The sequence below is a fragment of the Bacillus rossius genome, chromosome 15, assembly GCF_032445375.1.
Source record: "Bacillus rossius redtenbacheri isolate Brsri chromosome 15, Brsri_v3, whole genome shotgun sequence".
NCBI lineage: Eukaryota > Metazoa > Arthropoda > Insecta > Phasmatodea > Bacillidae > Bacillus > Bacillus rossius.
The window spans coordinates 32306655-32331335 of NC_086342.1; the positions used below are offsets into that span (position 1 = coordinate 32306655).

Here is a 24681-nt window from a genome sequence, read left to right on the forward strand (position 1 = left end):
CCCAGCTCTAGTAACAGGAGTTTTTATTTACACGTTGAACTGTATTGTCTCGCAGGAGGAGCGCTCTGGGGACGCAGCTGACGGTGACGCACGCCACTCGCCGCGCAAGAGAACCCTCAGGAAGGACGACTGATGCGTCGCTCGTTGAAGCAATGCGGTCTCTCACACAGACATTGGAAACACTCCTGCAGTGTCAGACTCGAAAACTTGTATTCCTTTTTATGTTCGCTCATTTGTAATTTCCCCCTCCCCAAGACAGGCTGATGGTAGAACCATGGTTAGTGTTTACTTCATATGCCAAACTGTATCGTCGGCCTTTGAGAGTTAGAGGCATTTCTCGTGCTGAAGTGCGACAATTGTAATGTATCATTTACATATTTAAAAAAAAATGATGTTGCTGACTAGTGTATGGTAAAGTTGCTGTGCAGTTCTGTGTGATGTGAATTGCATTTGTGTTGCAAGGATCAGTATATTTGAACTTTGGATATCTTAACATGTATTATATTTATACTTTATATAGTAATTGTCATGAGATATATTTTAACAGTTTAAAGAAAATCGATATAGTTGTGGCAGCTTCAGAAAAGTGTAAATTGTTATTATTAACATGTTTGGTATTTAGATTTTATTTGTTCTTAGTTAACATTAAATAGATAGGTAATATATTTAAACTCATTTGAGGTCTGTATGATGCTCGCATGACGTTTTGTAGATTACTGCCCCCAAGAATTATAAACTAGTACAGTGTTATAAAATGGACTATTTTAACCTGAGCTCATAGCTGTAGCTGTCAATACCGGGTCCGTTGAGACCATAGTCTGTGGAATGAGTGTTGTATGGGTTTCTTTTATTGTACTGTTCTGGGATTAGTTACCGTTTGTGTAAAATAACTATTTGGCTGCACGGGCATGGATTTTATCATTTAAGCATGTTAGGGAAGATATTATATTTCGTGGAATTTGTGTTGTCTTGGTTGATTAAGTGATTTCTGTTAAAGTTAATAATTAATATTATTGTCATTTGTGTAGAATGTTTTGCTTACACGAAAAGAGAAAGAAATATGAAGGTCTGTAAAATGTGTTCCATTAAATGGAAATATGCTAGTCTTTGTTTCATGCAGTTTTGTTGGCAATAAAACTCTCAGCACTGTGCCAAGTGTTCAAACACTCCCTTAAGATATTCCTTTTTTAGGCGTAGATATGACTAATAGAAGTGGATGCTGAAGAAGAAAGAAAGGATGAAATTATTTTGAAAGTATGTAAAGAAAAAGCTTCAGTTTCAGTACAGTTATATTGTACTATAATGCCTACTGGTGTTTTTGGCAACCACCCACTTGATACAAAGACAGAAAAATAGGTAGAAGGTAAATTTTTTCATAAAATCAATGTTAAATGCAGTAGTAGGGTCTCGACACCCCCACACCCCCACACAACTACACCACTACACCACTGTAGCTTTATCATAAAAAAAAGCAGTGCATACATGGCAGAAATGGTATGAGTGAAAGCTGTTCCAAATTAACAATGCAGTATTGACACAAGTTTTCATTAATAATTACTAAGTTGTTATATAAATGAAAAAAAATTAACTGGCTCCATTGGCATTATTTTACAGACAAACAGCACACACTGATTGCTGTTTCATTGAGCTTTATATTAGTTTGCTGTCCAATCAGAGGAAGGCATTGAAATTTGTAAACTGTACCACCCAAAACTAAACTAATTTTTTAAGTACCGTGTTTTATCGCATAATCGTCGCACATTTTATACTAAAATCAAGTTTGAAAGGCAAGGGTGCGACTTTTATGCGAAAAAAAGGGCATTTTTTGTTGGGTAAAGTTATTCATGGAAAGTACATTTATTTAAAAAGTAGATTATACAAAAACACACCCAACAATTTAAATTAATATGTCATGCAACAAAAACATTTTGTTCGACTTTAAATAGAAAAACTTAAACTGTGACCTGAAAATGAGCCGTAACTTATGCATAACTATAGTCATACTACACATGTACCACGAAAGAGTGTGTGGTATCAAATGTAGTTAATGCGGCACTAGACAGAGTGTGCATGTTGCATACAGTCGTCGACGAGATATCGATATTCGACTATGTGCACGTACTCTACTATACAGGAATCAACATAACCAAACATGAATGATGCCAATTAGCGCTGGCTAGCGGTACACAGCGGCGACGAAGACGAACAGATTAAGTTTATAACGTTTGAAAGCGTTTTTAAATTAAAATTTACACATCGGACAACTTTGTATTTCTGTTGAGAAAATAAGCAAGCTGTAATATCCAAATGAATATTACATTTCAACTAGAGCTGGGCCGATGCCGATCCCCGATCGTAGTAATCGGCCGATTTTGTTAATTTTGCCGATCATAATGATCGGCAAAACATAGCCGATTATTTGAGCCGATCATTGGTCTCCTACTGCAAACTTATAACATTGAATAATTACCTATACCTAACAACTTTCCATGTTTGTTTACGGTACTTTTCGGGAAGAAAATTTGATTATTCATTGAAAAATAATAGGATTTAATAATTTAAAACTAACCACACACGAAAAAAAATATACCAATAAAGTAAACAAATACCGTAAGTTTTATAAACATTGAACAGTTACATACCTAAGTATCAATTTCCACGTATATTTACGGTACTTTCGGTAAAATAATTTTCCATTATACTATTTGCAAAGTTATTTATCATTTACGAACCGAAAACTATGTATTTGTTTACCATTTACGGTTAATATTACCGGAATGGCGACTGTTGTTTAGGTTGGTTATGTGACGCCAGAGATTAGAGTGACGCGCGTCGCGCGACGGAATTAGTACGGATTAATGGCGCTAGTAGTCTCGTGGTTAGTAAACTACTCCTCTTCGGGAATTCATCTATTTAGTTTTTTCTCGCCAAATATGGCCTATTGAAAGTTTTGTTTAGAGAAATTAATATTCTTATCCTGTTTAGCGGGAAATAGATCTTAACTTTCTTTTGTATAAAAACCTGGTTGATGAAAAGTTTTGTTTCCCACAGTAGAACATCGTTAATCCGTGACGCGCTAATACGGGAATCGGATAATCCGGGACGATTTAAAAGTGCAGAAAAAAAAGAGAAGCAAAATTGTCAGCGCTTAAAATTAACGTCACGCGGGCCGGCGGCCGGCAAACACTGCAACGCTGTTTGTACCGACCCTTTGTGTCGCCCCCCTTTCAGCTGTCACATTTGTCACTCTTTAAACGTGAGGGGGATGTCCTGACTTCTGCTTCCCGTTTTCCGTTTGTTTGAATGTTGTTTCACGTGCTGCAGAGTTACTTTCCGCCCGCCAACGCACGGCAGGCGCCTGGCGAGTGACGTGTCTGGCTGGCATTCGGTTGATCGATGGGGAGGACGGGGGGTGGGGAGCTACCCAAAATTTATGTGTACAAGGTCAGCACGATCTTATCTTTCTCTCTTCGGCTGTTGTAAATGACCGTGAACTAATGGCTAGGCAGTGCCGTATTTTTTTAAGCCGAGACAACAATTCGAAGGCGGCCCTTACCGTTAACCGATTATCTGGGTTTATTTATTTATTTATTTTTTTTTTACAGAATTTCAATTATCCGGGCATCGGCGGGTCCCAATGAACACGTATAATTGGGAGTTTACTATTTTTATCCATCTGCTGCGAAGGCGCAGTAAGCCTCGGGAGATGTTACGTCACATGACCTTGGCCTTAACCCAGCTGCACGCTGGTGTCTGAGAAGCTTGACAAGACCTTCCGGGCTTACCTGTATAATTGCTAGTCCGTGAAATTTATGATGTCGTGATTTTTAAGTAATCATGTCAATGAAAAGTAGTTTTGTCTGGGAATATTTCACCGTTTATAGTGATCAGTCAAAAGCAACGTGTAATCAGAGGTACTTGAAAGGCTCTAATCGGCTCAGAAGATCGGCAAGATCGGCAGCAGATGATCGGCATCGGCATGATCGGCAAAATAGGTGATCGGCCCAGCTCTAATTTCAACTTATAATACATTGTTATATACGGGAAAATTACCTACACAACACGCTCAGAATCTAACAGCGGGACCAAAAACAGCATACAACGTTTATACAAGAATTTCTTTTCTCCAAATTTTGACGCTCTAAAATAATGGTGCAACGATTATGCGATAAAACACTATTTTTAAAAAAATTCCACCGTGTTAAAATGAAATTTTATTTGTGAATAAATTAATTTTCATGTAGAAATTTGACTTAAAAACAGGGTTCTCAGAAGAGTAATTGTAAAGCATGATGACATACAGAGCACCAATATGTGGAGGTTACAAGTGTTGATACTAGGGTAGAAAACAGGCTCAAGGTAGTTGATTCATTCCGAAAACAGCTCTTCACCATCCTCCACTCAAAATGTCGAAAGCTGTTTAAGGCCAGTATTCCAAGAGACAAAAATAAGGGTTCAGGTGTGGAATATGCTACAACTGTACCCTAATCTTAGCGCACAATAGGACAAGGTTATTCCCTAATTTTTTAGAAACTGAGTTTAGTGTCCTAACTGTTATCGATTTGTTGCCCAAATTCTGTGCATGCGCTGAGCTAATTTTTTCGTTGATTTCATCCAGCTAGCAGACTGGCTTCATTACTGTATTTTTGCGCGTATAGGCCGCACATTTTTTACTTAAATTTTAGATAAAAAGTTAGGGTGCGGCCTAACACGCAACTTATTTATTTACTTTTTTTTTTTAACCTAGGAAACAATTTTCTATGACAATAAAGTAACACCAAAGGCCCAATACCAGCATAAAACAGCATTTTACCTATGAAAATTAACTGTATGCATTAAATTTTACTTTTATTATTGAACTTGGCGACTGTTCGACAAAATACGTCGGCAAAATGCCCTCGCAATGTTGCAACATTTCAATGTTCCCGCCCTTGTGCAAAGTAAACAAATATTTCTGTATTCCCACCATAAGCAAAGTAAACAAAGACAAGTGACCACGAAAATATAAAATTTATAGAGAACTAAAAAGACATACACTTAGAAACTTCTAACTATTTACATCAGCGACAAAGATGAAATTTTTTCGTCACACAATGCAATATTTTACGAATGTTTTACACATCAAAGTTTCAAATGTTTATACACTTTCATCTTCATCATCGTTGACAACTTCTACATCGTCGGCAACTTCTTCATCGTCGACAACTTCGTCAACATCGTCGGTGTCGTCATTTTCGTCCTCTGCTTCCCACAAAAAGATTGTCCTCGGTACCATCCATTTCATTCAAAATGCCTGTAACCTTAAAGCTTTTAGATACCATTTCAGGAGAAATCGCACGCCACGCCTCGCTGATCCACCGACAAATTTCTGCAGCCGACGCCCTTTTCATGTGACCAGATTTTGTTTTCTCCTGGGACGTCTGCACCCACTCGTTGTACAGGCGACGGAGATGTGATTTAAATGGGCGATTGATTACAACATCGAGAGGTTGTAACATCCCAGCAAGTCCGCCTGGAATGGTAGCAAGATCACATTTATCTTGAAGAAGGCGGTCTTTAATGTTTTCCGAGACATGGCCGCGGAAACTATCCAGCACCAGCAGCGACTTCTGTTTCAGGAGCGCCCCAGGCCGCTTGCACCAGACACTATTGATCCAGTCTAAAACTAATCCTTCTGTCATCCAACCATTTTCCTGGGCACGAACGATTACACCGGGCGGAAACTTCTCCTTTGGAACTGTCTTTCGTTTCAACACAACAGAAGGCAATTTTCGTCCGTCAGCTGTGATACTCAACATTACCGTGCATCTCTGCTTCTCCGCTCCTGTGGTGCGAATGCTGACTGAACGGGAGTCCGCCGGGTCGATTGTTGTAGATTCTGGCATGTCAAAATAAACCGGAGTTTAATCGCCGTTGCCAATCTGACCAAGCATGTAGTTGTTCTGTTTACGTTTCTGCACAATAAACTTTCGGAAATTCGTCAACATCTCTTCATATGCTTCCGGCAGTTTCTGAGCGATGGTAGTCCGCCGCCTAATGCTCAAGTCCCTTCTCTTCATAAACCGGCGTAACCACCCGTAGCTTGCTTTAAATTCAGTTGCAGGAATATTCTTGCCCGTTGTGATTTTTCTTGCATCAAACAGTAGCAATTCTGTTGTTACACAGAACCCATTTTTTCTTGTAGCTAGCACTTTCTGGTACAACTGCTCTTCTACTTCCGGGTATTTGCATTTTTTTTCCCCCTCAATGCAGCTTTGTTTTTCGGTAATGATTCTAGCGTATTTTTTTCCTTGTACCAACGCTGAACATTCTTTTCATCGACACTGAATTTTCGGGCAGCTGCCCTTTTTCCGTGTTCTAACGCGTAACTAACTATTTGTAGTTTAAATTTAGCGCTATACATTGCACGTACTTTACCCATTTTCACGTGTAAGAACTTGTTTTGACCGAGAAAGGTTGTAGGCAGCACGCGCACGTGATGATCTGAAGCAACAGGCTGATCAATATGGCGCAGGCTAGGCGACTAGCTAGCAAGGTCACGCGCCAGGGTCATGCTGCACAACACATGTAACTGTAGCGTTGCCAAGAGTACGCGCGGCCTACGGTCGCTTCATGGGAGCGTGCAGTTGCCACCTTTACTGATGGCGATAATGAACATTCCGGCGCTTAAAATTCCTCGTGCGGCCTGTACACGAGTTTTTTTATTTTTAAACCTATGGTGCGGCCTGTACACGCGCTGGGCCTATACACGCAAAAATACGGTATTTCGAATTTATTCAGTTCCGTGAATATCGGGGGATGAACAAACATATTGGTGTGCCTAATGAAATTTTATTGTAGTAAACTATCCTGGAATACATTTTGTACACTTGAATGGTCATAAAAAGAAAAAATAATAACTTAAAAAGTTCTTGAGAAAATTGGAATAACAGTATTTAACTTGTGCGACACTGCTGCTATCTCTAGAATTTTTGCTGTAACAATTGTATCCATAGTTGCGAAATGTTTGCTATAATACATTGAAACCAGTTTCTAGTCTCGTGTAGAGCACCATTTATAAAATGGTTTACCTTACTGTCTGGAATTTAATTTGAACACACACTGGACTACGGCTCGCGAGTTAGGTTACTGTACCACCAGGTGTCTGGACTCCATGCAACAGTGACATAAGTGCTGTTGATAATGTGACCCGACATTTACACATGTGAAAATACTGTAATATTGTGTATTGTATAACTCCTGGTTAGTTAAGAGGCATCATAGCTATCAAATAATTTGAACTGTGTCAAAATCTTTCATTTTAAAGTTAGCAATATTAGGAACCTATCATATTAGGCCTATATGAATAATCAACATTTCATATATCAAAAAGTATAATTTATTATTCATATATGATTGAATTTGATATTTGCACTTCAAAATAACTAATATTTCTATGTATTAAAAGTATAGTGAACGTGTACAATGTAAATGTGTACATACCCAGTTAAAATGTATTAATGACAGAATGGCTAAAGTTCTGATGGCAGAAAAATTTTTAATCTGAAATGACTTTATCAGGTTTAAAAATAAGCACGAATAAGCAGTTTACAACCACTGCAAAAAAATATATATATCTTAAAAATTACAAAGAATGCTATATTTTTTGATTTTAGTATTCATAAACATTAACGTGAAATGTCTATTGCCATTGCACAAAAACATATACTGTTCAACTATTTGATATAAATCTTAACTAAAAATATTAAATAAACTTTTAAAAAAAAAATTATATACAGTACGTATATGTATTGGCCTTTTAAGTATACAGTCAAACCTCTCTCAAACGAACCCTCACGGTTCCCAGGAATAGGGTCGTAATGTTTTCCGAAATTTTCAGTTCATTTCAAACCGCTACTCGCTACTCTCTCAGCCGTACAATGGCAGGATGCTGTCACTTTGCTTTAAACCCACTTCAACATTCATGACAAGTCCGTCGCCCTACAGGCCACCTCTAAAGAAAATATGTCAAAAGACAGTTTATTTCTACTGGTTAGTTTACATGAATGTTTTCTGGTTGCCGTAGTTAAATACACTAGACCCCGATGTCACGAACCCCGGATTTAACGAAGCAGTGATTTTACGAATACATTCTCGGGAACCGTAAAAAAAATGGGACATTTTGACCAAAATGTGAAAATAAAAAAAATAAAAATAAAAAAAAACGAAATGAAAGATCATTAAAATCTGTTAATTTTAACACACAGTATATTTTTGTGTCGGCTTTAATACTTCCAATAATGTTCATGTAAGAATAACAAAAACATAATGGGACATTTCCTTTAAAAATATGGCAGTGGTAGGTTCTGCAACGCGAGTGGGCGCACACGAAGCCCGCCTGGCTGGCTGGCGAAAGCGGCGTCATGCATAAGCTCACCCAATTTTTTTTTCGAAAAGAAAAGTCGAATTTGGATTCGGCGCCCGGTTTCCGAGGAGAGAGGACGTCCTGACGAGCAGCTCTGCGAGACCTTCAAGCCACAGCGTGGAGTGAAGAGTTGAAGAGAGCTACAAGCTGTGCTTGCACTTTTTAGTGCTCCACAGCCCGCAGAAGGTTACCTGTGCGCTTCTAAGCGCACAGGGGTAACAGTTGTGCTGTTGACATAGACTTAACAGCAACCAGCAGCACTGCTTACACCCAGGGTGCAGCACCCTTTGGTCTAGCCACGACCCTGGCTAACTAAGTCCCAGGGAAGCGGTCAGTGGGTGAGGCAAGTGCAGTTAGGCTGTCACTGACACTGACTGACGACATGGAGGCAACACCATCAGCGGCGATACCGAGAGAAACTGGCGACGGCGAGTGGCAAACAGTGCCGGACAAGCGCCTCAAGCGGCACCACGAGGCAATGGACGGCCAGGAAGAGGGCCCTCCGCCCCCTGCGCCCGCGGCAGCGACCAACCAGCCCGCACAGGCAACGGCCAAACCCGGATGGAACCAGATCAAGCCGCTGTACGCGATTGTGGTCGCCACCCACAATTACCCGGCGATCTACCGCGCCCTGAAGTAATCCCTTCAGGACAAATTCACTGTGTATAACCGCGGCCGTGACCAGCTCCAAATTCAAACAGCGAGCGTGCCCGAATACCAATCAGCAATTAGGGCCCTTGAGGCCATCGGTGCACAGTTTTCCGTCCTCTTGCAGAAGGACGAAATCCCTAACAAGTTCGTGTTCAGGGGAGTCCACAGGGAGACCCCCGCCGAATTCGTGGCCGAAAACTTCCAGGACATGCGACTGCCAGTGCAGTCGTTCTGGTTCCTGGAGAACAGACACACGCGCCAAAAATGCGACAAGCTTGTGGTCGAAGTCCCTCAGACTTGCGACAGCGAACAAATCCTTGCCATCCGCGAATTCGCGGGCATGCACATTCGAGTAGAAAGCTACTGCCACCCGGAAGGACCAAACCAGTGCAGCAACTGCCAGCGTTTCACCCACGTCGGCAAGGGCTGCAACTCAAAGCCTGTCTGCCGCTGGTGCAGCGGTCCGCACCGCGCTCCGGACTGCCCGCACAGGGGCAATCGAGAGTATGTGGGCTGCGCCAACTGCAAAGGGCAGCATGCGGCCAACTACCGGGGCTGCCCGGTCTACAAGGCTGAGTAGCGCCGACATCTACCGCCACAAACACGACGCGAGCGAGAGCGCCAGTCCAAATTCGACATGCGCGCAAATAGGCGTGCTGCGGCGGCAGCGCAAACACCGCCCCAACCACAAGGCCCCTCAGGCCAGCAATCTGGCAACCCGCGCCAGCACTCGGGCCCACCAGAGCCACCCAGGCACCGCCCCTGGGGCCCTCCAGCGCCCGCGCAAAACAGGTTTGCGCCCCTCGCGCAGGAGCCGACGTACCGCGAGACGGAGTGGCCTGTCTACGCAAATGACTACCGGCCATGCCGACAGCACCAGGGCCAGCCCAAGCCGCACTTTAAAAAACACCCGAGCGGCCACAAGAATGGCAAGGGCGCCCCCCGCCAACCGCGCGACACACCTGCGACTCCCGCACTGCAGCCACCGGCCAAAACGCCCAGCAGGCAGCAGCAGGCCCCCCCCTGCTCAGGCACAGCAGGCCTCGCCTGCACCTGCCGACGCAATGGCAGTTGACACCACCTCTGGGCCGTCATCGGCGCCCCAGCCCGCGCCCGAGCCCGCACAAACGAAACAACCAGTGTTGGAGGACTTCCTCCAGGTCTTGGAGAAATCCGAGACCTTCAAGTCAGACCCCAACCTGGCCGCGACCATCATGCCAATGTGCCAACTAATGGCCATATGGTGCAATCCGCAAACGGAGCTCACAGCCAAAATACAGGCCACCATGGGCTTCGTAAAGCTCCTGACTGCTCGCCTCAATGGCAGCAAATAATTCCGGTCCGAACCAAACGCAATCGGCCGGAAATAATAATAATAGTCTATACAAAATCCTTTTCTGGAATGCACGTGGAATTATAAATAAAATATCAGAATTTATTTATCACCTGAATAACTTTAAAATTGATATCGCGGCAATTAACGAAACTTTTTACAACAGGCAGACCGACTTACTATATTAAATTATGTCATCTATAGGCACAATAGGGATAACGGCGCCAGACGTGGAGGCGTAGCTTTAGCTGTACATAGGCGCATTAAACATACAGAATGCCAGCTCCCACAGTTCCCTAACTTAGAAGCTGTAGGCATTAACCTGGTCATTAATAGACAACAAGTCAAAAAAATATCCATATATGCTAAACCAGGCCGATCACTTACCGTGGCAGACCTGGAGGCTTTATACAATGTAGGTCCGTGTTTCCTGGCTATCGGGGACATAAATGCTAAGAATATAGAGTGGAACTGCAGGCGCACTACAGCGAACGGTAGACTGCTCTATACGCATCAACTTAACAGAAATTACCATGTGCATGCTCCCTCAGAGCCTACTCATGACACAGGCCGAATAAATTCTTTTCCTGACATACTGGACATAGTTATTAATAAGCGTTTTAATACAGGTTTCGAGCTGGAAGTGGTACACGAAATGTCCTCAGACCACTTCCCATTTCACATTCTATTTGAGAATGCGAACACAGAAACCAACACGCCCCGCGAAACTAAAGACTATCACCGCGCCGATTGGAGGGGCTTTCAAAATCATTTAATACATGCCTTGCCTGACGCGACAGAGCTTAATATCACAACAGGCAATGAATTGGAGGCAGCGATAGCTGACCTCACAACAAAAATACAGGACGGGTTAACTGCGTGCATACCAGAAAAGGAGATTAGGTTAGAGCGACGAGCTGCCAGAATACATCTCGCAATTAATAGCACAAAAAAGCCGTCTATGTAGACGGTACACGAGACACAGACAGGCCGAAACCAAGCGCCGAATAAATGAATTGCAGACGGTAATATCGGAAGAAATAGACCTCTGGCGCGCCCGCACATGGGAACACAAAATTTCTAAACTTAAAATCCAGGACAATAGCGCCTGGACTATGACGAAACGTATACTCAATAAATCACAGAAAATTCCTCCCCTACAAACTGACACGGGAATAGCTTTCAAACCCGCGGACAAGGCAGAAGCCTTTGTAAAAACACTGGTAACTGCATTCCAGCCGCACAACCAGCCTTGCGATAGGCAATTCACTGCCCACATATACAGGGAACTACGCACTAAACTACAACAACCAGTGCTAGTGGAACCGACACTCACCTTCGCACAATAAATTAAAAGGGTCATTAAGCGAATGAAACCCAGAAAAGCCCCCGGAAACGATAGCATCCAAGCTATTGTTTTAAAACAACTCCCAGACGAAACGTTGGAATACTTAGCTGCATGTATTAATGCAATTTTAGTATTACAGCACTTCCCTATGCAATGGAAAGAGGCAAATGTCATTGTCTTTCACAAACCAGGGAAAGACAAATCCCTCCCGCAAAACTACAGACCAATAAGTCTCTTAAGTACGCTGTCAAAAGTAGCCGAACGTATTATATTACATAGGTTAAATATACACATACGTGAACATAACATCCTGCCCAATGAGCAGTTTGGTTTTCGCGCAGCGCACTCTACAATACAGCCACTAGTCCGCCTCACAGAGGAAATCACTAGCGCATACAATATCGAGGATTATGTAATTGCTACATTCCTAGATGTTGAAAAAGCATTTGACAGAGTCTTTCACGTAGGTTTAATATACAAACTGTACGAAACAGGTTTCCCTGACTGTTACGTAAAATTAATAGCATCATACCTGGCCAATAGAACATTTAGAGTCACTGCGGAAGGCACTTAATCTACACTCAAACACATACATGCCGGCGTACCACAAGGCAGCATTTTAGGGCCAGTATTATTTAATGTGTATGTAAGTGACATACCCAAACTAGAGCACCGCCTCGTGAAACTAGGCTGCTATGCAAACGACACGGTTCTGTATAGCAGATCACATAATCTGCGCCTAGCTACGACTAGACTGCAAACCGCACTAGATGCAATGCAACAGTGGTGCACAAAATGGCGCACTAAAATTAACACCACCAAGTCAGAGGTAGTAATATTTACACGCAAAAATCTACCACAACCAAACAACAGGCCACAGCTCACCTTATTTGGCGAAAATATACCACACAAGGATGCAGCTAAATACTTAGGAGTCATTATAGACCGCAAACTACTATGGCGAAACCATATAGACACCAAGCGCGGCCAAGCATATGGGAGAATGAGCTCACTCTACCCAGTAATGAGTAGGTGCCTGGGGGGGGGGGGGGGGGGGGGCACTATGTAACAATGGCCTGGCCCTGTATACTGCCCTCATCAGACCTATAATTACTTATGCGGCCCCCGTGTGGGCCACAGCAGCCAAAACACATTTACTAAAACTGCAGCGAATACAAAATAGATGCATTCGTATCGCCACAGACGCCCCCAGGTACTGCCCAGTAGAAGCACTCCATAGGGAAACAGACATGGAGACATTACACGATTTCTACATTCGAACTACACAAACATTTTGTGATAAATGTGCGACAAACCAAAACCCACTTGTTTCATCCCTCGGACAATATGACCCAGATGAAATAATTAAGTTTAAGCGACCGAAAATGGTACTCGCGCACCGACCACCGTAGTGACCTGTCATTGGCCGGACCCTGCGGCCAATCACAGCGCGCCTACGCGGTCACCCAGCCACGCTCGACGCAGCTTCACCGAAAAAGCCAGACCCTGACCAAACGGCTGCGGACTGGCGAGAAAATTCTACCCTATACTTTAACATAGCGAGGGCAGGCGTGTTTTTAAAATGCACAGTTCTCCTAGTGCACTTCACACAAGTATGCTGGCAGCTCTTAAACACATCAACAGTTAATACTACACGCACACAAAATCGTAGAAAATCAAGCGTAGAAGTTGGGGCTAAAGGGCTCGCGATGAAAGAACTGGATAGTTTCGCGACTGACCGACTGCCCTTATTGGCGACAGGCAACAAGTGCTGTGTCCTTTTCCTGAGTGATTCCTGACGCGCCAACTCGCGGATACACTATTTAAATTAATTATTCGTAGCTTGAAGCGTAGATGCTGTGATAATGGGTTAAGCAATGATGGACGAACTAATTTCTCTAAGTGCCGACAGCCATTGACAGGCGACAGGCGACCTGAAGCTATAGTTTCTCCGGAGTAAGGCCCTTGTCTCAGCTCGCGGATAATTAACGTATTTAAAACATTTAATGCCCACACATGCGCTACAACACATATCATTTAGATTTAGAATACAAAATAGTATTAAGTTTCAGCTGGCTGGCAGCTGGGGGGAAACGACTAAGTCGCCCCCAAAAAACCAGTGCCCCTAAACACCACAAGCGGACACAACCGTCCAAGCGCCCAACCCCTGCATGGTAGACTCTTTCTACTCTGACCAACTCTTCTTCCTGAACCATCCTTCTGTTCCTGTAACCAACCTGCTCGTAATTAATGCATGAAATTTTGCATCCCGCATGAAAGTGCCCAGGGTTTTCCCTCTGTCTATGGAGGTTTTACCTGGGCCCAATTTATCTAGTTATAGTCTAGTATTAAGAATAGGAGTTAGTCATGGCGCCAATCGCCGCCATGGCTGGCCAATCCCCGAACAAGCACACAATGCATGCTCCCTTGTCTGCATGGCTTAAACCCAGCATGAATAGGCGTAAAGGCTTCGGCCTGGGACGCACCTAGAGTCTTCCCTAACCCAGACCCTCCCAAACAAAATACACTTAGTTCAGGCTAGCTCATCCCTCCCAGACACACAACCATCTAGTGTCCTCCCTTATAACACCCCAACTTCGCTTCCTTTGAAAAACCTTAAGTGAGAAAATGCTCATTTCCTGTATAATTGGGCTATTATGAATGGTGTACTAAAGCAGTGAGGGAGGGGTCAAAATAAGTCACTTTTCACACCAAGTTCGAGTTCAGTCATCTCTGGCAAGGAATTTACAAGCTTTCAAACTTAAATATAAATAGATTTTAATGGCAAGGGTCCTATGAAAAGGAATATACCGAATAAACTCAAGCTGCTGTCACCAAACAAAGCATAAAACAGCCCAATGCGTGCTCGCTTCGTTATTGCTCGCGCGAGAGGTGAGACGTGGAATGTTAGAAGAAAGATAAATGTGGGGGAGACAGATGGCAGCCAGTGTGTTTCCTGCGTGAGGAATAAGTGGCGTAGCCTTTTTTTTTATGCTGGGTGAAGCGACCTTTTTCTATCAACCCACGGGAAAAGATAATTGCTTGAGCTGTCAAAATAAACATCGCTGCGGCAGTTAAAACAAGTCGAGGCGGGCGTGCATCCAGTCGGTCGCTGTGTATTGTCAACCGATAGTAATCAAAATCAAGAGAAATCCAGCAGTTAGCTTTGCCTTAACTGCGTACCACACTAGACACTCGCAAAAAGCTAAACGTAAACACGTTGCCACAAAAACCTTGATCTGCACCCTGCTGGCAAAGGGACGTGGAAGTGGTATCTATTTTTAGATATGCGCTGCCTACGGCAGTACAGCACTCAGCAAGAGAAACGCAGTAACATGCTACTCACCACAAGAAACTTATTTTCTGTCCGATTTTCTGCAATTTTTTCACGGTTCCTCGAAATCGGGTTGTAATAGAGAGGTGGTCGCAATAAATGGGGTCGCAACAAAAAGGTTTTACTGTAATATAAGTAGTAATATTTTGATCCGAGCTAAGTAAATTAAATAAATGTAGGAAGTTAACAGCAGCTATCCTTTTTACAACAGCATACTTTCGTTATTGTTGGATATAAGCCTCTTCTGTTTCGCTTTCTCTCTCCCAGTTCTGCGCGTCACGCATACATAGCTCAAAATAACTAGTGAAGTTGTTATTGTTATTAGTTATTATATAAAGTATGAAAACCTATTTGTATTTAATTTTTCTAATATTGTTAAAGAATAGTACCCATATATTTTATCATATACATACGAACTTAGTTTGATGCATTAATCATGTTACAAAATCTATGTAGTACTGTTGTTTTGATGATAACGTAATGCCATCACCCGGGGTCTTGAACTCGATACCCGGAGGTGAGCCTAGTAGTTGCTGGTGTCTCTGTTGAGGTGTTTGTTCTCCGGGAGGGCGCCAGGCTAGTCTTAAAGCGTCTAGCCGTTGTTGTGGTGGGTCGTCGGCCCCAGCGTGCACTACTAAGCTCCTAGGCTATATGGTGTCTCAACACAATGAACACACGCACGTAATTACTTGATGGTTTTTGAACGAAGGGGAAACGCGGGGAACAGCACGTCCATCCTAGTTGATGACCCGTTGTCGACTACCGTTGACTGCGGCTGGCCTAAGAGGGGGGGGGGGGGCAGCGTCAGCCTGCATAGGCTAGGCTAGGGGTACGGTCTCGCAGCGGGGTAAGGTACTGGCGGGGTGGAGACCGGGCTTCACTGTCACAGGCAGTACAACGTCAAACGCCCCCCCCCCCCCCTGGAGAAGCCCGGTCTTTCCCGGCGATAGGTACCCCGCAGCATGGTCGCACCCCTAGCATTGGCAGCAGGTTCAAGCTGGAGGCGCTTGGGGTGGCAGCAGCTGGTAGGGCTCGCGCTCTGCTCACAGGTCATCCCGCTGTGTGCACCCAGGGGCTGCATCAGCAGACCGGACACCCCGGATTGTTCCCAGGTGGTAGTCTGCAAGGTATCCCGGTGGCCGTCTGACCCGTTGGGGCCGTCCGGTCAGGTTTTCATGTTGGCGGAGGTCAGTTTGGGTGGCCGACATGGTCTCTTCACTTCCTGGAATCCCGGGTGATGCCGGACCACTCGAGCTCTGGTTGGTTTGGTCCTCCTCTGGTTCCATTGCGGGTGGTGCCAGCACGTGGTCGCTGCTCCTATCAGGTGCGGTGTCTGTGCCTGTGAACAGCCTTGTTCGCATTGGTCGCTGAATTTGTCGCTGTGGGGTCATTGGCTCATCGAGGCCATTATCATCCAGGTGATACGGGTGCTGGGTTGGCCGGCGGGGCTGTTTGTTAGCCTCGTCATTCGGCTCGATCACATGGACAGTGAAGTGGGCATCCTCCAGTGAAGTGGGCATCCTCCAGGGATGCCAGGTGGCCCCAGGCTCCCCGGGTCAGTGACACAGGTGCATCGGGGTCATTCTCGTACGGTTTGGTCACGACCGGTGGTGTACTTGGTGCCTCGTCTGCATCTAATGTTATTTCATCCGCCGAGACATCAGTGATAATTACTCGTGGTAATCGTTTGCATCTGAACCGTCGGCATGAGGCTTGCCCACCGTTCTGGTCCTCGTCCCCCTCACCCTCAAAGGTGGTTGGATCGTCCAGTTCTCTCCTGGGTGCTGGGTGTTCTGGTGGAGTCAGTGTTAGAGGCGATTCTGAGAGCCTGTCTCCTGGGAGTGTGGCAAGGCGCAGGTTATCACGATGAATCTTCTTCACCCGCCGTCCACCTAAGCGCACGAGGTATGTGGTCTGGTCCAGGCGTCTCTGTACCATGTAGGGGCCTCCCCAAAGGGGGGCCAATCCTGCACAGTAATTACGTGGTGTGGCCGACAGGGGATGGACACGCACAAACACTTGGTCTCCTGCTTGTACGGTGGGTGGCGTGCGGTTCGTCATTGGTGTTATTTCCATCGCATAGATTTTTTGCTGTTGGCGTGCTTCTTCGTGTGTGGCTGTGCGGCGGCGGTCTCGCTCTTCCGGTCCTTCTGTCGGGTGTGGTACTCCATGCGTGGCCCATTCACCGGGCAGGGGTAGATTGTGTCCCTGAACCATCTCGGCGGGTGTTCTACCAGTTGCCGCATTCACCCGACGGCGCATGCAGAACAGGGCATCTGAAATGTGCTTGTCCCACTGCGCATGGTCTGAGCTGAGGCGTATGCGCATCTGCGCCTTCAGCTCCTGGTTGCGGCGTTCGGTGGGGTTTGCCCGCGGGTGGTATGCGGGTGTGGTGTGGTGCTGTATTTGGTGGTCATCGCACCAAGTCCTCCACTGTCGGCCCAAGAACTGGCTGCCATTGTCGGAGAGGGCTGACTGCGGGTAGCCCCAGCGCGGTAAGAACTCTTGTGCCAGGATCTTGGTGATTGTGGCGGCTCGCACATTTCGACAGGGATAGGCCTCCGTCCACCGGGTGAACAGGTCAGTTACTACAAGCAAGAACCTGTTCCCCCTCGGTGTTCGTGGATATGGGCCCATCACATCCAGCGCTATTGTCTGGAAGGCTGTGGTGGGTTCCCGTGGCCGCTGCTGCTCCTCCCCATCTCGCCGTCGTGCCTTCCGTGATTGACAGACTTGACATTCGCGCACGTACTCGCGTACATCGATGGTGACCCCGGGCCAGTGGTAATATTGGCAAACAGCCCGCTTCATCTGGTCGGTGCCAGGATGGCCGGCGAAGTCGTGGTCATGGTAGAACCGTAGTACAGCTTCCCGGGCTTCAGGTGGTACGTACATCTTCCAGTCCACTTGGTGTCCAGGTGTACGGCACCACACGGCCCCGTCTCGTACACACCAGGTGTCATGTTCCCCCATCGTCGCCTGTTGGCGCCGTCGATCGGCCTCTGGTGACGTCCCTTGGGCTTCCAAAACTCGGTGGTGGACATCGGCTGCTGTACTCGGTGGTACGTTGTCTTCCTGGGCATCAGCTGTAATCCGCGTGCATGTTGCATCTGGTTGGGCTTGCCTGTTTTGGTGGCTGGGTGGCAGCATATCCTCCCAGTCTTCATGGTCGGCTAGCTCGCTGTTCTCATCTGGCTCGCGAGACAGAAGGTCGGGCAGCTGGTTGTCTGTTCCGGGGACGTGTTCGACTTCAAAGTCAAAAGATTGCAGGAACAATGCCCACCGGATCAGCTTGTCCTTACTCCCCTGCATGGTGTGCAGCCAGGTCAGGCACCTGTTGTCAGTGCGGAGCGTGAATGGTTTTCCTTCCAGGTGCGGGCGGTACTTCTTCACGGCCCACACGACAGCCAGGCACTCCTGCTCGTTACTGTGGTAACGACACTCTGCCGAGCCGAACTTCGCACTTGCATAGTCGATGACTTGTCGGTCTCCATTCTGGTCCAGATGGAATAGCACAGCTCCCACCCCTAGTGCACTGGCATCGGTTTGCAGGTACAGGCGGCGCTCTGGGTCCACCCGTGCCAATGTGTGGCAGCTTGTGAATGCAGCCTTAATGTGGTCAAAGGCATTTTGTGCGATCGCATCCCACCTGTAGCGCAACCGTGGTGACAAAAGGTCAGTGAGTGGAACAATGATATTTGAAAAGTTCGGTATATAGCTCCTTAACCAGTTAACGAGTCCCACGAAACGTTGTAGCTGTTTGCGGGTCCTCGGCACCTCAGCCTCCGCGATTTTCCGCAGGTGGACTGGTTGTGGGCTGTTGCCTGCCGCATCCACCAAGTGCCCTAAGAACTCGACTTCGAGTGCTCCGATATAACACTTGGCTGGGGCTGCTGTTAGGTGATGTGTCGCGAGCCGCTCTAAGACGAGGGCAAGGTGGCAGATGTGGTCCTCCCATGTCTCGGAAAACACGATGACATCATCGAGGTAGGCTATGGCAATCTGTCCCACATACCCCTCTAGCACCCGTGTCATCATCTCCTGGAAGGTAGCTGGCGCGCAGTTTAAGCCGAATGGCATGGCCCTGAATTGGAAGCGCCACCCATCTGGTGTTGTAAAAGCAGTTTTACCTCGGTCCCCAGGCCGTATGGGCACCTGCCAATAGCCAGCCTTGAGGTCAAGCGTGCTGAACACTTTGGCTCGTCCTAGACCTGCGATGGCGGCCTCGACACTGATCTGGGGCGGAGGTGAGCTGATGGTGATGGCGTTCAGGGGCCGGAAGTCCACACAAAAACGCAGCGAGCCGTCCTTTTTCGGGGCCAACACCACACATGAATTATAATGGCTATTGGAGGTGTGCCGTTAATTAGTAAATTCGACACGATATATTTTAAATTTTTATTATGATTTTAAATTTTTGTGTGGAAATTTTATTTGCTCTACTAGAGTGTGATTTAAATTTGTTAGTCTGGTGTACTCCTCTGAGTTAAACTTTGTCTCAGTGCTCTGAAGCCCCTTTCCCATCTGCGTATCGGATATTTTGCTGGCCTAATCCCTGACTGGCAGACAGCTTACCATTTCCCCCGCCTTCAGTCACGCCTCAAGCCTGTAATATCATTTCTCTTCGTGACCCTAACTGCATAGACAAGCCTGTAGCTTGCAGGCGACCAGTTCGCAGAGACGAGCTGAGATTGGCTTTTTTCATCACGTGTTAGTGTTATGTTCGCTCCTCTGCAGCCACGACGGGACGTAGATTCCCATCAGTGTTGCATTTTATCCCCCCCCCCCCCTTTTTCTCAGTTCCAAGTAAGACCAATGACCGGTCGTAACCCCCTGGTCAACCAAGAGCCTCCTCAAGGTCTCCTCGCAAAAAACGAGTGCGCCAAAACTGATCACAAGCGCTTCCTAGCGACCAAGTCGCGAACTTCTCCGCTAACCTACACTCCAGGGCGCCAGAGAGCAGCACCTGCTTTCCCTTGAGTTATATGGACGCCAGGCGCGAGTCGATTGTTTTCAACTCAGACCCCTCCGACAGAGTTCTCTACTGTCGCCCAGTGAGGCCAACTTCAAGACTCCTGCTAGAGTTTTTTTCTCGCCCGCATTCGGGCAAGTTCGGAATCTTTCGGCGGCCCAGACCTCCCTCCACCTGTTAGAGCCGGCGGGCACTTTTAATTACGAGACGCGGTTTGCCGCGACACAGATCTACTCGCGTCGCGTCTGCAGACAGATCTCCATCGAGTATCGGCGAATCGGCAAGACTTCATCCGATCGCTAACGACTATGTAGTCGCTTTGTATAAGGGATGCTATCCCTCAAGTCAATCCTAGTAGATTAGTCTGTCTGCATAGTTTAAGTATTTGCCTTCAAAATTTTTTTTTCCCTTTAATTGTTATTATGAAGAAATCATCCGCGTCCTGCCGCGCAATTCGCGAGCTCCAGATCCTGTTTGACTCCAAGACTGCAGCGTGCTGGGCAACTCCCCTGTTTTGACAGGGTCGATGACAGGGAGAGACTGATGCTCCCATCTCGTGGTCCCCCACCCCCCTTTCTGTTCCATGGGTCACATTAGAAGAAACATTTCTACTACCCGACGTGATCGTTTTGAAGACCTCGGGTGGTAATGTAAATTCAACTTTTCCCCCTTACCTAGCTACGAACTATCTTAAGCGGATGACCCACCCACCAGCGACCAGTGTTTTCCTCAAGGACATGTAGAACGAACAGAACTAATTATCAATGTAATCATCAGATTCATATCCAATTTTGGGTGTGAAACTCATAATGCAAATGTGTATATTTCAAACTAAGAATGTAAATTGTTTTAAATAATCTCCGGCCGGCCTCTTTTCGTTTTTCTTTTTTTTTTTTTTTTAAATCTTTGAAACTTGTTAAAACCTTTTGTATGTAAAGTAATGGAAACAAAATAATTCATCAGGGCAAATAAAACAGGGAAACTATAGATGAAGTTAATCGTGTAGTTTTTTATTTATTGATTTTAACGATCCACCCACTTCCTCCTTGCTTGTTACAGGAAGTTTCTAAATTTTGTTTGTTCCCCACCTCGTGTCGCCTCTGGTAAATCAATTTATTTAACTTATTTTTTTTTTATCCCGCAAGTTTCCAAGGCACCTTTTTAATTAATTCAAAATAATTCAATTTTGAGGCACGAAGGGTGTTACAACTTGGTAGCAGAGCATGGTTTCCTTGGTCTATAGGCATACCTGAATAATATAAGCATACCTAAACTAAAAATAAAAGTACAAAATTTTTTTAAAATTAATTTGTGATAATAACAATTTTGTAATAATATTGTAAACTGATCGCTGGTACACCCCCTAGTTATAATGAGTTAAATTTTTAAAATTTATCTTGAGTTAAATTCCCGTGTGGACTTAGGCTAGCGCGTAGCGCGCGAGACGTCCTTCAGCCAGCCAGCTGTCCCCCCCCCCCCCCCGGAGCGTTCCCAAACGTGCTGTTGACAAGGCCGTAGACAGCCCCTCCTCCCCTGCACCCCGGGCGACCGGCGGTGTTATCATATCTCGTTCGTGTCTAAGGCTCGCGCGGACACACACACACACACCCCTTAGTCCCGCAAGTCCCGGAGGTCGCTTACCTCTGAGAGAGACGCCAACAGGCGTACCAACTCATTCGTCTGCCGGCAGCAATTTTTAACTTTTTGTATTCTGGGCACATACTTCCGACCCGTCGGAGCGACTATGATATTATTAAGCTAAGTTAAATTAAGAGTGTCTTGTGTAGAATTTAAGGTACTGTTTCAACCATAGTTTTAAGCCTTTGTTGGTTGACCAACCAACGTAAATATTTGTATATGTTTTGCTGTCCTCGTAAGACTGGACCAAGCTTCACCTACGAAAGGGACACAATGCTCACGCCGGAGTATCTCTTTCGTGACGAGCTGGAGTACGAACTCCGATTTCGAGGTTTGTCAATCCTCGGTAACATGGGCATGCTCCGGAGAAGATTCCGTACTGTGTGTGCCGAAGAAATTCAACCACAAGTCACTAATCTCGCTGACTTGGACTCTTTGGAGGAATTTAGCTGTGTTTGTAGTAAATTTCAGGAACTCCACAGTTACACTAATTCTATACAAAACGAGACAAATAAAAACAACATCTTACGTGCGCTAACTCGCTTGAGTCATATTGGCACGAGATTTACCAACCTCACAATAGTAGCCACCAAAAAATTAAATGGGATCTACCAAAAGGAGATTGAGAAATGTAGGCAACAGATTCCTGGTCTCAATTTCCAATTGCGGAGCAAACTAGCCGCAATCGACCAAAGAATACTTTAACCCGTAGAGGCAGTGGCAGGAGGAGTAACTGACAGTCAGGTACAGGAACCCCCAAAACAAATGCACCCCGGAGGCAGCCCAGTCCCTACCCCACCTCCTTTACCCTCACCACCACCCTCACCCCCAGTGACATCACGTCGCCGGGCATTGACTTCGACATTCACACCATCTCATTTTCCATCTGCGACTGTCATGGCGACCGGTACTCACCCGAGCACCAATGTCACCTTCGCCTATCCTATGCATTCGCTCTCAGCTCATCCTGTTTACATGCCCCAACCCATATACCTACCCTCCACCTCACCCGCCATTTTCAACCCCTATCATGAATTCCGGTCAGCCTTCTCATCCCTCCATACCTCTCCGGAAGCCCTTCCCACCTCCTCGGCCAGTGGAAGGTCAGTTTCGCCACTGACAGCCTTTCCTTCCACCCTGGCAGCTACGCTACCACAACCAGCCCCTGTGAACCCTGGTGGCAGGATAGAATCACAGCTTCCTTACCCCAGCCCCGCCACCACATACCTGCCATTGGGCCCGCAGGTATACCAACTTCAAAACCAAACTCAACCTCCACCAGTCACACCTCACGCCTCTAATCTAGCACCGAACCCAGTACCTGTGGTTCCTACCTTCAATCAGACAACTGGAGGTAGTTTTTACGCTAAGATACCAAATCCCGTTGAAAGACTGCTGGCTAATTTTAAGGAAACCACAGGGTTGGAGCCCAGGAGCCTAATCGACTTCCTAAAGAACTTGTTCAAAATCAAACAAAAGGCAAACCTTCCAGACAGGGAACTCCTAGAAGTTATTTTCCCCTTCACACAACCACCCTTGAGCGAGCGAGTGACGCTCGCCATTGAGCAAAATTATTCTTTTGACCAATTTCATGAGGACATTCTAAATTATTTTATTCCAGCCCGTTTGATGACCAACATCAGGTTGGAATGGTACAACAGGCTACAACAAAGAAATTAAGCCTTACCTAATTACATAGCAGACATCAAACTAGCCGCTCAAATTCTTCGGTTGCGAGTATCCGAGAGTGAGATAGTCTCAAACATCCTCGATGGAATTAATCCGCAAGAACGATCGCGGGCAGTTTTTCAGGCCCGACCACAAAATTTTGCCGAGCTTGATCGTTTGTGCATCTCCAACACAAATGTAGAATACGCAGATCACCAGTGAAATCGAGAAGCTAATGTCTACGCCCACAACAATACCAGAATAACAGAAAATAAACAGCAGTATTACAACAAAAATTCGCAATGCAAAAACAGCAATGAACAAGTCGCTAAGCCTCAAAATAAAGATGAACCTGTCTGCAGGTACTGCAAAAAACCCGGGCACTACATTGAGCAGTGTCGTGCAAGAAACTATCGGACAAATTCTAACTATTCGCAGAATCCAAAAAACGTGTAAACCGCTGGCCAGAAAAAAATTTTTCTGAGCCAGCCACCCAAACAACCATTAGGAATTTTTCCCTTCACCAAGGCCCTAATAAAAATTACGAACAAAAATTTCAACAAAACACCGCTTCCCCACACAAAGGAAAAAACAAAAGAAGAAAACAGAAACAAAGGCGAGCTAAGAATGACAAAGCTCGTCAAGATAAGCAAACGGAAAACTGTAACACGTCTAGGCCTATGTGCAGACAATGTAATTGTCCGCGAACCACGGACAAAAGAACATGTCATAATATGCTAGCTAATATACCCACAGTTTTGCCCTACGCCAACACAATAATATTGGAAAACAAGAAGTTCCAGGCCTAATAGATACCGGATCCGTGCGATCATTCGTGTCAGGCCAGCTATTCAGGAAATTACAACAAGACCGTTTAACTCAAAAGGTAGAGCCAATAAAAATAAAGTGTTTTACAGCGGCTGAACAGCCTTTGAAGGTAACCCATATTGTTTTTGTTAAAGTAAAAATCGATTTGTTTTCTTGGTCTTTCCCATTCTTAGTAGCAGATGATTTGGCCACAGATTTAATTTTTGGCTCCGATTTTATTGCAAAAACAGGCATGATAATTGACTTGAAAGCACAAAGAATTCACTTTAAATTTAACAACCAAGTTTTTGTTTCTTTTGTGTCACCTGACACAAAATGTCAGAGCAAAGTAAATGCCATTCACACAGAGGCTAAAGGTGATAATAACATTTCACTAACCCATCTTAACTTTGAACAGAAACGAGAAATAGAGAAGTTATGCAGTAACTTTCCCGACGTTTTGAGTGAAAAATTAGGGCGTACCCATCTCACCCAATATGAAATTAAGCTTTTGGACAAAACCCCA

The 24681-nt window shown here is 45.5% G+C and overlaps 3 protein-coding genes across 3 annotated transcripts in view; 2 read left to right on the forward strand and 1 right to left on the reverse strand.

Annotated features, from left to right (window-relative positions):
* LOC134539388 (calnexin) overlaps window positions 1-1151 on the forward strand; it is a 102562-nt gene extending 101411 nt beyond the window's left edge. Inside the window, exon 11 of the mRNA XM_063381382.1 lies at window positions 56-1151. Within this exon, the coding sequence (XP_063237452.1) occupies window positions 56-133 (78 nt within the window). The 3' untranslated portion in view covers window positions 134-1151. The remainder of the gene's footprint in view (window positions 1-55) is intronic.
* An 8541-nt stretch (window positions 1152-9692) lies between these two features.
* Window positions 9693-10130, forward strand: LOC134539671 (basic salivary proline-rich protein 4-like). The gene has a single exon (XM_063381858.1). The coding sequence runs from the start codon at window positions 9693-9695 to the stop codon at window positions 10128-10130; it is 438 nt and encodes a 145-aa protein (XP_063237928.1).
* A 3049-nt stretch (window positions 10131-13179) lies between these two features.
* On the reverse strand, window positions 13180-17707 carry LOC134539672 (uncharacterized). The gene is made up of 3 exons (XM_063381860.1): window positions 17321-17707; window positions 16025-16190; window positions 13180-13190 (listed from the first exon to the last, which is right to left on the reverse strand). Exons 1-3 carry the CDS (start codon window positions 17705-17707, stop codon window positions 13180-13182), a joined length of 564 nt encoding a protein of 187 aa, XP_063237930.1.
* Window positions 17708-24681: the final 6974 nt, after the last annotated feature.